At 37.0% G+C, this 13665-nt stretch overlaps 2 protein-coding genes across 2 annotated transcripts in view; one reads left to right on the forward strand and one right to left on the reverse strand.

Moving 5' to 3' along the window:
• Window positions 1-13665, forward strand: part of MED12L (mediator complex subunit 12L) — a 310414-nt gene that overhangs the window by 108126 nt on the left and 188623 nt on the right. The window lies entirely within an intron of this gene.
• On the reverse strand, window positions 223-5341 carry GPR171 (G protein-coupled receptor 171). Its single transcript, XM_090286854.1, has 2 exons — window positions 5250-5341; window positions 223-1454 (listed from the first exon to the last, which is right to left on the reverse strand). Exon 2 carries the CDS (start codon window positions 1388-1390, stop codon window positions 431-433), a length of 960 nt encoding a protein of 319 aa, XP_090142980.1. The 5' UTR covers window positions 1391-1454; window positions 5250-5341; the 3' UTR covers window positions 223-430.

Here is a 13665-nt window from a genome sequence, read left to right on the forward strand (position 1 = left end):
AAAAAATTTGTGTGTAAGTGGACCTGTGTAGTTCAAATCTCTGTTTAAGGGTCACCTGTATTTTTCATGTTTTTATCAAGAAGTCAGCTCCAGATTTTTAAGTGAATACCTCATGAATACTTCTGTATCTGTGTCATAGAAGTCATTTGGATTTCATAGATATTGCAGAGTTTTACATTGTTTCAACAAGAATTTTTAGGGTTTTTTTTTTGTTTGTTTGTTTGTTTTTTTGTACGAGTATTTGGCTTAAGGAGCATGAACAACCAAGAAGTACTGCTTGGTTTGCATTTAGAAATGGTTTCACAGTAAACCAGGTGACATTTGCTAGCTTTGTATCTTCATGTTCTGAGTCTTTCTTTCCCAGTCATTTTATAGTTATTGTCCAGTAAAGGAAGAAATTATAGCATAAAGTTACAGCATGATCCCATATTTATGCATCATTTTCATGACTTGATTTTTCATTCTGAGCCTTGCTGTTCTTATGTGAAGCAAAAGTCCCAGTGACCTTTAAGCGGAATGCCTTTGAGAGGTGATAGTACAGGATGGGATCAAAACACAGGTTCGACACAGCCAGGAGCAGCGTGGCCTCCTTGCTCTTGAAGAGTGAAATTCTAGTTGGACAGTCAGATATGACTTCTGTCTGGCTGAGAGTGTATGGGATTCTGACAATGTGATAAGGGACAAAACATATAATGTAGGCTGTAGTCACTAAAAGTATGTTGATGAGAGCTCTTTTCACATTTGAATAATTTTCATTATCTTTGTTTCTGTAGAGTTGTCGAATTACAAGGCAGTTTGATATTAAAATGATGACTAAGAAATTTAAAAATATAGCTACACATATGAAGTTTGTCATTAGATGCCAGTTTCTTCCAAACTCCCTTTTGAATTCCATGCATCCCACGTTTGGCTTTTCCTTGATGTCTCTGATGGGGATCAACATGTTTGGCAGCATTATAAGAAGAACCATTAGCCACACAACAGCCGATATCATTTTGGCAAATCCAGGTTCTTGAATTCGATAAATTTTGCAGCTGTGTGTCAACTGAAGACAGCGATCAATGCTGACAAATGCTAAGAAGATAATTGATACGTACATATTAATGTAGATGAGGCAGGCTGTTACTTGGCAGTGGAATATCCTCAGCTTCCATGGCGCCACACCCAAGTCAACAACAATTTTCACTGGTAATGCCAGAGTGAGCAGGAAATCGGCCGTCAGCAAATTAATTAAGTATATACTTACACATCTATGATTTGTGTTTTTCTGTATGAAATCCCAGGTTGCAAAACAACTTCCAATAATTCCAATGAGGAAAACTAAATAGAAGAAATATGTGAATGGCTCCATATTTCTGTAAACTGGACATAAGATAGAACTGTTTGTCATCTTGTGGAAAGTAAGGATGACTCTTCTAAAAAAGAAAAAAAATTTTTTTTTTTTTTTTAAGAATCTGTTAAAAAAGAAGGGAAGGGAGGTTAGTAATTAAAATAAGAAATTATTTTCTTTAAAAACACTTGCACTCACAGTGCCATGGTCACAATCTTCCCAGTTCTTAGAACTAGATCCTGTGGTGGACAGGTGGGAGCATCTTAGATTGTGAGGAAACCTGGGTTTTCCATGGTCTGATTTTGTGTTTTTGGGAAATCCCATGTAGGCTTGCTTTTAGAAGGGATGTTTTGACATCATACTTCTGCATTCTGATAGGTCTTGTTACCAGTTGGGCTGCAAGTTGGTTTGCAGAGGAGGTACATAAACTGAAATTCTGAGAAATCAAGAGAGGAAACTCGGGTAAAATGGTTTGGTTGTGGCTGAGCCTGAAGAGCTTTCATTGAGGCCACCTGGTTTTTTCTTTTTTCATAGATTGACAGAACTCCTCATGCTGGAGGAACCTAGTCTGACTGGGATGGTAAAGAGTAACAGAAAATTATACTAAAATTTAAAAGAAGGTATTTTAAAAGTAGGCCCTTTATTGTCTAACCTACTAGAACATTTCACAATCAAAATTTTATTTTATTTTTCTTTTTAGCAGGGGAAGTTGAAGGATTAGAATCTGGTCTAGAACAGATGCTTATTACTTCCCTTTTCCTGGCTCTAGCGTCATAATGGTGTAGACCTGTGGTGCCCACTGTGATAGGCCGTAGCCACGTGTGACTATTGAGCACTTGTAATATGGTCAGTCCAGTTTGGTGTGTGTTGTAAATACGAAGTACACACTGGGTTTTAAATATTTAGAACAAAATTTATTAAAAAATAGTACAAGTAGTAAAATTGTACTTGTTTATAGAAATAATACAATTAGGAAAATAGCTCATTAATATTTTTATACTGAGCACATGTTAAAATATTTTTGATGTATTAACTTAAATATATTATTAAAATTAATTTCTCCTGGTTTTTTTTTTTTTTTTTGCTATTTTAAATGCAGCTACTAGACAATTTTAAAGTACCTTTGTGGTTTGCATTCTATTTAGACGGTTTTGGCATAGATGTTTCTGTGTTTTCAGTGTTTTTAAGAAATTTCACAAAGAATGTATTTTAAAGGCTTCTAGAAGAAGGATATATGACATTCGGTGACCAAACTCTCAAAGAGAAGTTAAGTTATATTAGTATCAAAACATCTAATGTTGAAACACTTGAGTGTTTCTCTTTCTCTTTCATTGTGGGTTTTGAGGCAGTCAAGTCTACATGTAGAAGACATACCCTTAGAACCACTGTGATCAACACAATGTGATGTTCCCTCCAAGTTAAACTAATTGGGGTTAGTTTACTGCCTTTGACCTAGTCCAATCAGACTTATACTCTTAAGGCTACAGCTGCTTCTTTCTGGTGCTGCTTCTTGGTATGTTACCTCCTCATGCATATTAAATACCTTTCTTTCATTTTAACAAGAGTATTTTTTGTTTTCTATCAGGAAAAAAATTGATATATATATATCTTTTTAAATATAGTGAATAGTAAAGATGGTGACTACGAAGGCCAAATAAGCCCATTCACTCAAACTTTCCTTTTAAAAATATAAAATAAAACCAAAAATCTCTGAAGTCTTTCTGAATCTTAATTCATCTGATTATTTAATGGTCCTTTGTATGCATCTTTGGGTGAAACAGTATGCAAGTGGATTGATAAGGTAGAAGTACAGAAATCTTTTTGAATTAGTGTCATTAAAAGGGTACATGTCCTTTCCCTTTTCCTACCTGAGAGAGGACTTTAGTGTCCATAAATGATGTCACTCTGTACTAAACTCAATGGAAATAATTAAGCACTTTGTTTCTGGCACTGTGCTAAGGACTTTACATATATTTATTAAGTCTGTCATCATTCCTTTCATGTAGGTGTTATCCTTGTTTTATATATGAAGAAACTGAGGCACAACAAGATTAAGTAACGCTGAAGGTTATATAGCTGGTTACAGAGCCAGGATTCCAACCCAGACCATTTGATTTCCAAAGCCATGTTCATAACCAATTCAAAAGTCTGCCTCAATAATAATAGTAGTAGTAGTAATGATGATGGTGGTGAGGATTATTACTGTAGTGTCCTACCTTTACTAGGTGTTTACTTTGTGGTAGAAACTATATTCTAAGCAATTTTCATTCTTAATTTTTTTCCTGAATAGTAGTAAAAGAAGTTTAGGCATCATGTATTTTGATGTTTCATTTTACAATATATATATATATATATATATATATATATATCTACAAACCAAAGGTAGGCTCTATCCTTTAAGTCTAACCTCCTTTACCTTCAAAGTTCCCATGACCTAATCTGTCCATACCATCCCTGCTGTCTTAATTCCCACCTCTACTTTAGATTGATGGGATCTCTACTGTTCTGTGAACTGTTTTTTCCTGTCTTTGTACTTTTGGTTGTGTTAAAATTTTGGGATCATAGGATTTTAAGCATGAAGGGAACCTTGATTGATAGCATCTAATCCAACCCTAGACCAGTTGAGGAGGCTGAGGTCTGGCACTTGGGTTTTGATCAAGGTTTCACAGCTTGTTGGGACAAGCTAGGATATGACCTTGTTGATCATTTTCTAGACTTTCTGTCTTTCTCCTTCCTATGCCTGAGTCCTGCCTATTCTAAATGCTTTGAGGAAGCTCTTCACATCTAAAGTCGAATCCAGGCTTCACGGATTTCCTTATGACTCCTACTCTTGATTGTTCATAGTAACCATTTGTTTGTACTGTGGCATGCTGAAAGTCCTTTTCTTCTCTGGGTCAAAAGCTAATGTTGGTGTAAATTGATCCTTCTCTCCCATCTTTGTTCATTGTTCCTTTATAAGGTGCTAGGATTTTGACTTAAGCTCTTGTATTTCAAATGTGACATAATAGTAACATAATAATGTGCTTTTTAAAGTGCCCCCATCGCTCTTAAAATTACACAATAAAGCCTCGTTTTATAGAAGAATATATGGTAAACAGAAGGATTAGGGAATGATTTGTTTTGATCAATTAATAATCTCTGTGACTGATACTGACCATATATACTCATGGGTAATATATTTTCATAGTGTCTATTTATTTGTTAATGCATGTAGTACTTAACAGTTGCTTTTCATGAACCTTAGTCTAGATAGTAACAAAAACCAAATCTCTTCATTTAAAATTTTTGGTTATGTCAGTTAGAGGTTAAATCATACTATAGTAACATCTGTGTTCTTTAACACAGATTTGAAAACTGAATGCTTGGTAAATATTTTTTCAGCCACTTATTATCCTGTGGAAATTTGAGGTGTCCAGAGGTACTCCAGCAAAATCAAGAAAAGATTTCTGCTGTCTCTTTTGTTTGGATCAAGTGCCCATTGCTTAGAAAATAAATTCATTAGGTTTATTTATTTATTTTTTTTGGCAGTCACAATGGACTTTTCTTGAGGTTACTTATTATAATGTATATAGAAGAAAATTATTTAAAGAATCATTGTGCCTTTTTGTGAAGACCAACATGGCCTTTATTCATACAGTTACAAAATTTACTGAATAGTTATGCTCACTTATAAGTAAGTATTCAGTCTTGCATGAATTAAGCTGTCTTTTGGAGAATGGATAGAGTCTTCAGATAGAAGAAAATTCTAGTGTGGGTTACAGTGAGAATATATTTAGAATTTAATAACAGGTGCCCTTTTACACAGCAGCCTTATCACTATATGTTAACATTTCAAACTTATTTGATTTAAACACTGAAAATCATAGATTCCCCTTCCAAGAAAGACACTTTAATATGTTAAGTGTTTAAAAAGACATACCTGGGGGTATATTCTCTGAGCCTCAGGGACCTCTTGGAGTCTTCAGAGAAGCTTGAGCTGTTCTTCAGTCTGCAGGAGTGGCAGCCCCACTGCAGGACTGCTATTGTACTAAAAATTTCCTTTCCTTTTGTGTGGTTTTAAAATGTTGCATATTGACGTAGATGAAACTGTGGTTTGCAAAGAGTTTAAGTCTCTTAAAGAAGTTCTTTTCAATTTTGTGTATGCTTTCTTAAGCAGTTAGGGCTTGTCTTTTCTAATTTTAGAGGAAAAATTCTTATTCGTCCATTGTAGTGCATAGTTTTGTTTTTGTTTTTTAACACTGAAGATGTATATTGCATCATAATGACTTTAAATAACATCAATTTTTGTGTCTTGAAAAGGGTTATGAGTTAAAGATACTAGGTGTTCAAACTAAATTTTTTTTATTCCTACATGCTGATACTCATCAGCCTTTCAAGGTTATAATTTTAAACAATTGTTGTAGTTTAGGTTCTGCTGGAGACACCTATTAATAAACAAAAAAGTGTGATTTAACATATTCTGGTAAAGTACTGTGTTTTATTTCTCGTTATTCCTTTTTGTTCATTGTAGAAAAATGTGGTAGTAGAAATAGAAGAGGTAAGTCATTATGCACATACATTTAAGAATTTTTCTGGGTATACATACACCCACTTAAAATGTTATATTGTACATACTTTTTTTGTGGTTTGTACTTTTCCATTCAAGAATATATTGGATTTGTTTTTCTGAGTTATGAGAGTAGATTTCCAATGAGCATTTGTCAATTTGGCCCAAACAGCTTAATGAATATAGACAGGTATTTAGTAATTACATGATTGTATGTAACTATGCATTTTAATGGTTTGGGTCATTATTCATTGTGCCTATGAGTAAGCAAATATTCACCAAGTGTCTGAATGGAGACCAAGATGTGAGGGACCTAATGAAAAGTAACTCTTTTATTCACATCATCAATTGACTCTGTTAGGTTAAGTTTCTTGCCTAAGGGGAGCTTTTGTAAAAGAGAATTTGAGGTTATGTTTGAGCAATATTTTGGAAGTTCAAAAATCTACTGGTACAAAGTTGATTTGTAATTGGAGGATCATTGCCTGGGCAGTTATGGTCTGGTTTCTTCTATTGCTTCATTGGCTCGGTAAGTGCTTTGGTTTTATCTCTTTTTCTCCTAATAATTCTTAGTCAGTTTTCCAGCTGATTTGGAAAAAGTCAGAAGGAATTTTTCAAGAATCTAAAAGTGAATCTCTTTTGATATTCACTTTTAAACAGAACAATTTCTCAGAAGACTATGGGAAACGTCAATCTAATGAGAATGAATTTAGGGAGAGTCTAAGGGAACTCTTGACAAAAGCGATGTGAGGATGCTTATGATAAATGTAGCCATTTGTTTCAGATATTCTGATGTTCTCCCAAATTCATGTAATTATTATTATTTTTATTTTGCAAAAGAAGAGTTTATTTTTTTATATTTAAAGTTTATTCCTATATTAGTCTTTTCTATTTTTAATAATTAATCAATTTTTTTATAATTAAAAAAAATAACAATTTTCCCCCTCTCAGACTTAAGACCCTTTATAATCTTATAAAGGACAATAGGCAAAGGTCTCATGCTCCTCTAGCTGCTTCAAGCTGGGCATGGTCATCGTCCTACCTACCCTTGGGTCCAGAAATCCCTAATAAGAGTGGGGGTGTGGAGGGGAGGGTGGCCTTCCCACATGGGGAAGGATCGTGCAGACTCCAGGTCAGTTGGCTGTCCCCGGACAACGGCATGCTTGGTTTGACAGGCTGGCATCCTTGTTGTATTCCAGCCACTTAGTTCAGCCAAACCGTTGAGCAAAAGAAGAGTTTTTTAAAACATATGTTCACTTTATAAACTAGAGGAAAAAATTCAAATCTTTCTCATACTTTGTACTTGATTTTTGGTTAAGAACCAATGTTAACTTTCACACGATTGTGCTAGGAAATGTGATCCATCTTTTTAAGATAGGACTCACTGAAAAACACGCTTCAGAAAAGACATCCTTTCAGACAGCCAAGTATAATAAATAAGCAACTATAATCGGGGCTGACATACGGTGGGGTTTGGCAGGATGGAGTTAGCTGCCACCTTAGTGGTGAACAGTTTTAACATGGTGTGAAGGAAAGCTGAAATCAAAAGGGTTTTGGTAAAGTTTCTTTTTCCTTTTTTTAGGTCAGTGTATTTATGTGTTTACTTCCATGTCCATTTGGGTATAGAGAGAGCGAAGAAGTGCATTTAACTGTTCTTAAAACCCCACAGTTTTGTGTCTGGGTTGCCAGAAATGAAAGTGCTCAAGTATCCTTCTCAGTGTTCCTGTTCCTTTCTGGAATGGGGAGGAAACACTTGAGTGAAACAGAACCGTGTCCGTCCTTTAGAGAATGAGCTTGAGGCAGCCTGGCTTTTTGTGGAAGTTTATTCACAGTGGAAATATGCTTTCTTTTGGGCTATTGTCCCTGTTTTTGTTTTTGTTTTTGTTTTTAACATGAGTTCCATTTGAATTTCCATGAGTCACTTTTTTGTTTCATTAAGGACAAATGTTTTTCATATTGTATCTTGTTAGCGTTCTAGGAAATTACGCATCATCACCTACCAAGTATTTCAGAAACCCAAGTGGGAAGAAGTGAGAAATGATGTATTAGTTACTCTAATGGATATTTTGTATGTTTAAAATAAAAAAATTGAAGCTAAATTGCCCCATGAATTAAGAAAGAAAATCTTTTTGTAGTTATCTCCCCCTCCCACACGAATCCTGCTTTTGATTTTATTGGACACAAATACCAAACCAGTATTTCAGTAGAAGTATCATTTTTAATGTTTAACATTATTAAAATCGGCTTTTGAAACATAGTATGGTAGCCCTTCGGAACTAACAAGGAGCGGAAAATGAATGTTGGGTTCGGTTGCTGCTCCCACAGCCAGACACAGGCCTGAGAACTTATTTTCCTTAAGGAAGTCCATGACATGTAGGAGATTCACCCAAACAGCTGCACAGCTGGACTCCAGTGCCCTGGCACAGATGCTTCTCAAAGTGAAAGTGTTGGACAGGAATGGTGGTTACAAAGGAGGCGAGCGGGGCAGTCCAGGCTCCCTTCCCCTGCTCCCCCGTGGCGCAGAGATTCGAATTGGAGTGCCCCTGGGCGGTGGCACAGCATTCCACTGTTGGCTCTCGTCTTGTGGAATTTGTAGTTTAGGATGCTCTCAGCTCAGCAGTTTTCATCCTGAAACTTTTTGTGATCTTCAAGCAGAGGGCTCTTCCTTGGTTAGTGAATGGGGGTGATCAAAACATTGCTGTAGCAGCTGTGGGGCTCCGGATCGGCCTTCTTTTGGGAGCCACTGTGCTTTTGCTTCACGTTTTGAAAGTTTTATTTTTAAACACACAATCCCCTTTCCCATATGGATTAGTGCAAAAGCATTTTTCCTTCCTCTCAGAGTAGTCGCTTCTAATTTGTGAGTCACGTGATTAGAGCATTTTTAAAGTCAGGTGTGCATACAGGTCTTATAAGATGTTGCTTTTTCTGCATGATTTAAGCCCTGCCTCAGTTTGGTACCTTTTTAATGAATGAGAGTAAGGGTTTGGAAATGTTTTATTTTTTTTTTCTTTTTTTCCCCCAGCTTTTCTTTATTGATTATATTGTTACAATAGTTCCAATTTTCTCCCCTTTACTCCCCTCCACCCAGCATCTCCTTCTCCTAGCAATCCCCACCCCCAAGTCCATACCCATGGTTCGTAAAAAATAACTATCCCTCCCTCTCAGATATTAAGACCCTTTGTAATCTTGTAAAGGACAATGGGCGAAGGTCTCAAGCTCCTCTAGCTGCTTCAAGCTGGACATGGTCGTCGTCCTACCTACCCTTGGGTCCAGAAATCCCTATTAATAGTGGGGGTGTGGAGGGGAGGGTGGCTGGAAATGTTTTGAAGGTGAAGATGTTTTGCCCATTCTTGGAATGTGAAGTTGGTTGTAAGAGCAGTTGAGTGTATTCCCTTGTCCGTCTCCTTGTCCCTCCTTTTGGTTTTGTGCCTTCTTACTGACTGAGTGCACAGTGTTACTGGGTAATGCACAGTCCGTTTCACCCTTCTGTTGTGAGGTGTGACTGCTATTTGACCAATGGTTGTAAAATAATGAATTGGAGGAAAATCCCTAGAAACGAAATTTTAAAGGTTATCACCTGAGTTCATTATTTTTTCTTTTCCAGTTGAGTCTGTATGATTCATCCACTTTTAATGACATTATAAGTAACACATTATCAAAGCTCAGAACATATTTCACAAACTCTGTTGTTACTTTCCAGGAGAAGGTTCTTAGGAGAAATTCGCCTTTCTCCTTGTCATGTGAACCTTTGTTTTTGACAAAGTAAAGAATAATTTTAAGGACAAATATTTACTGACTGCAGGTTGCCAACTCAGCGCCCGTCCTACGGAATATTTTTGTGACTTTTAAAAAGTTACAATGTAGAAGGGATGACAAGGAATCTTCAGAATCTGCAATGATACAAATTCACTCCTGGCTGTTAGAACCTGTGGCATCCAGGAGGTGCCTGAGGTGTGGGATGAAGGGATGCTTCTGTGAAGTGGGAGAATGGTGTTGTGCTCGGGGCGTGATTCTGATGATTGGGCGGTAGGGAGCATGGTTTGGGACTCTTAGGCAGTCTGAGTTTTGGGAGTATCTGAGCAGGTCCTTTGTGAGGACAAGGGTGAGACCAGATCTTGGATCAGCTGGGTCTACTTTGAATGCTTTAATAAGTAAGCAGTAGAGGGTTCAGGAACGTCATGTGGGAGGAGCTATCAATTCAGCAGCAAGGCAAATCTTTGGTGTTGGAATGTGTTGGGGTAGGGGACAAAGTGGGAGACAAGACACCAGTTTGAGGATGATGGCAGTCATTTTAGGTGAGAGGCAATAAGGACCTGAAATTAGATGGGCAGGTAGGAACCATTGCAGAGGTGAAATTAATGCACTGTGGTGGGAGGGGAGCCAACCAGTGTTTCAGTTCTGGGAAAGGAAGTCTACAGAAGAGATAATGAGGTTTTTGACTTACTGTGTTTTTGGTGCCATCTTATTATTTGATATATAGCACAGATTGATTTTTATTCCTTTCAGTTAGATATTAAATATTCCTCAGTGCTTTATCCGTCATAACCAGAACACCGTGAATATAACTTTGTAAAGTTATTTTGAATAGCATTGATGGGAACACTGGTTTTCCTATCAGAAAATAGCTTTGTATTTACCTAAATGCTTTCATAAAATCAAATAGATGAGAATATACATTTTTAAAGATGATATGAAGTTGAAATTGCCTTTTAATTTACAAACAAAATGAGGATTAATTCTCATTTCAGTCAGTAAGATGTCAGAGCTGGTATTCTTTCAGAAAGCTAAAGGTTAAAGTAGAACATAATTAATGGCTTCAAAAATGCTGCACATTACATGTAGAAAACCTTTTAGCTTAGAAAAGGGAGTATCAAGGAACTATTTTAAGTAATATGAAGTTTTGTATGGAGATGATAAGAACTATTTTTCGGTCTCCTTTTATGTCCAGAGATGGAATGATAGGAAACTAAGCCCTTAGGACTTCGTCACGCACTTTGAGGGAGGCTTAGCAGTTCACCAAAGACTGGGATTTGGGAGGGAGAAGCAAAGCCCCAGACATGCTGATGCCTTGTGGGTGGAACTACAAGGTGACCGTGACCTGGAGTCCTGCCTTGCAGGTCCGAAAGAAAGCACTGAAGACAATGTTTAGAGAGCGGGGTGAAGTTGGTTGGGAGGGGATCTTAACTTGGACCATGAGAGAAGTCATAGAATTATACAGTGAGGCCCTTAAACTTTATTAGTGAAAATACTTTTCATATACAATATTCTTTTGTTGTTGAGATGGGCCTATTTTTATAACGCTTCCATACTTTTACCCCAGCTTCTACTGGAGGTGGGAGAGACAGGAGTCGAGTAACTTCTATTCCCTATCAATCCTGAAACCTTATTTTGTGGAATAATTTTTCCCCCTGTAGCTAGTTTATAATAAGGTTTAGAAATTTATTTACTACAGATAAAGTAATATAACGTTTAGTCATTTTGTACCAACAGTGCTTTGAAATGGTTCAAACATTTTTTGAAGTGGCATATGAGAAAGGAAAACTGTATTTACTTAAAGTGGTTTCTTTGACAGGGGAAGTATTCTGTACCGAAATGGAAGTTTGCCTGCCATCGGTTACTTACAGAGAATAAATAGGTGACCAAAAGGAAATAGTGGCTTTTACTTTTGAAGCACACAGAGCCTCACAGTGCTGTTTACCCAAAAGACATTCCGTGTCATTTGGGGGGGGGATGATCTGTTTTATTTTTAATTTTTATGCTATTTTCTTTGTTACACATATTTTCTGTTTAAATAAAGATACTTACTTTTCCTTTTTCTCCAGAGTTAAAGAATATAGGTGGGTGACGGACACACTGCAGAACCAATGGCACATACTTTATTATACCAGATAGGAGCACAGCTTAGTGTAAGGGTGTTTTCTAGAGTTTCTGGATTACCTTTTTAGCTGAAGCCAATGTATTAAGACTTTGTCATTTGTACGTCACAAAGAAATACAGTTAAAATAGCATTCATACAATAAAACAGATTTATTGGCTGATAGCCCTGAATGCCCAGAGTTGTGGGTATGGCTTTAATTGAGGGCTAACGGGGGCCTCAGTTGATAGAACCAGGTGTGGGTTTGTACCTCTCTTCTCTAGCCACCTTGCATGGTGTTAGTTTCAGCTCATAGAAAGCTGTAGGCTTTCCTTTTGGGGTAGCAAAATGAAGGAAGCACGTCTGGACTTTACATGTTGACAGTAAGCCCTCTAGAGAATTCCATCAGAAACTTGAGACTTACTCTCATTGGGTCATATTGGGTCATGTTCCATCTCAACTTGTGGCCAGTGGAATCAGACGTGCTGATGATAGTTATGGCCTGACCCTGATATCTCAGGGATGGATGGGCTCTGGAACAGTACATGGCCAAGAACAAGGAAAGGCGACTTTCCCCAAAGGAAAAAAATGTTGCTTTGATTGTTGAGAAAAAAGTATAGACCCTGAGAACAGAGCTTCCCAGACAAGAAAAAATCTATCATCACCAAACCATTATTAAATGAAATGTTAAAGGGACTTAAGAAAAAGAAGATCAAAACTACAAATAGTAAAATGGCAATAAATACATATCTACCAACAATTGAAGCTAAGAAAAACAAACTAAGCAAACAAGAAGAACAGAGAGACAGAATCATGGATACAGAGAGCATTTTGATGGTGGTCAGATGGGAGGGAGCTGTGGGGGAATGGATGAAGAGATGAGGGGATTAGGAAGTACAAATAGGTAGTTACAGAATAGCCATGGTGATGTAAAGTACAGTATAGGAAATGGAGTAGCCAAATAACTTATACACATACGCATGGACATCAACAATGGTGGGGGGATCAGGACAACTGTAGTAGCATAATCAATAAAATATAATAAAACAAAAAACCTGAGGAGATAACCAACAAACAAGCACTACTGTTAACAGCATTTTGTAAAAGATAATTGCAGGGTTCAGACATCTCTGTGGGTGGGTTTCATGTGTAGTCTTTTTATATGACTGTGATTTCTTGATTGCTGTCTCAAATGCTTTTTTTTTTTTTAAATAAAAACATTTTAGAGTATTTTTGAATAGGTGATTAAATCAATTATGCATCAACACGGAACCTCAGTTTAGGTAAAGAAAACAAGAATTCCTATTAAAGTGGCATTTTTAGTCTTAGTCAAGAGCCACTTCTGAATACCTTTCTGTTAGACGTCTGCATTTCAGATATTGCAAGCAGCTGTTGGTATATCATGTTCTATCCACAAATATGTTTTCTTGTCATTGCTGCCCCAGCAATGTAAAGTTTTGTGATCTTACATCCCTTGACAACACAGAGAAACAATTGGCTGAAGCTAAAGGGTCTGTTGGCCTTTTGGTGAGACTTGTACTCTTGGTTCACTGTCATCTTTAATGTTCCCTATTATCCATTTTCTTACAACTGAATTTACATTGCCTTCCTTGCCACCTCGGGCACCTGAGTTTGTAAGTCATACAGGGCAGCCTGAGCACCTGAGGACCTGCGTTATAACTTTATCTAGAGAAGCACCTGGGAAGTATTATAGTTCTGTTGCCTACCTGCACTAGTACTAAGACCTTGGAGTAGTCTCTGAGTTACTCCATTGCTGCAGTACTGTAGCACTTTCTTTTTTGTGGTAGCCCTGGACCTAAAATTTCTAAAATGGAGTAACTGTTACTCACTTCCTGCTTCACAGTATCCTCATCTGCATTGCATGCTGTTTCTTGAGAAATCTTGCCTGTCACATGACTGATCTATATTAGCACAGCG

Source organism: Furipterus horrens, unplaced genomic scaffold (genome assembly GCF_987537825.1).
Source record: "Furipterus horrens unplaced genomic scaffold, mFurHor1.1.pri manual_scaffold_1, whole genome shotgun sequence".
NCBI classification, from domain to species: Eukaryota; Metazoa; Chordata; class Mammalia; order Chiroptera; family Furipteridae; genus Furipterus; species Furipterus horrens.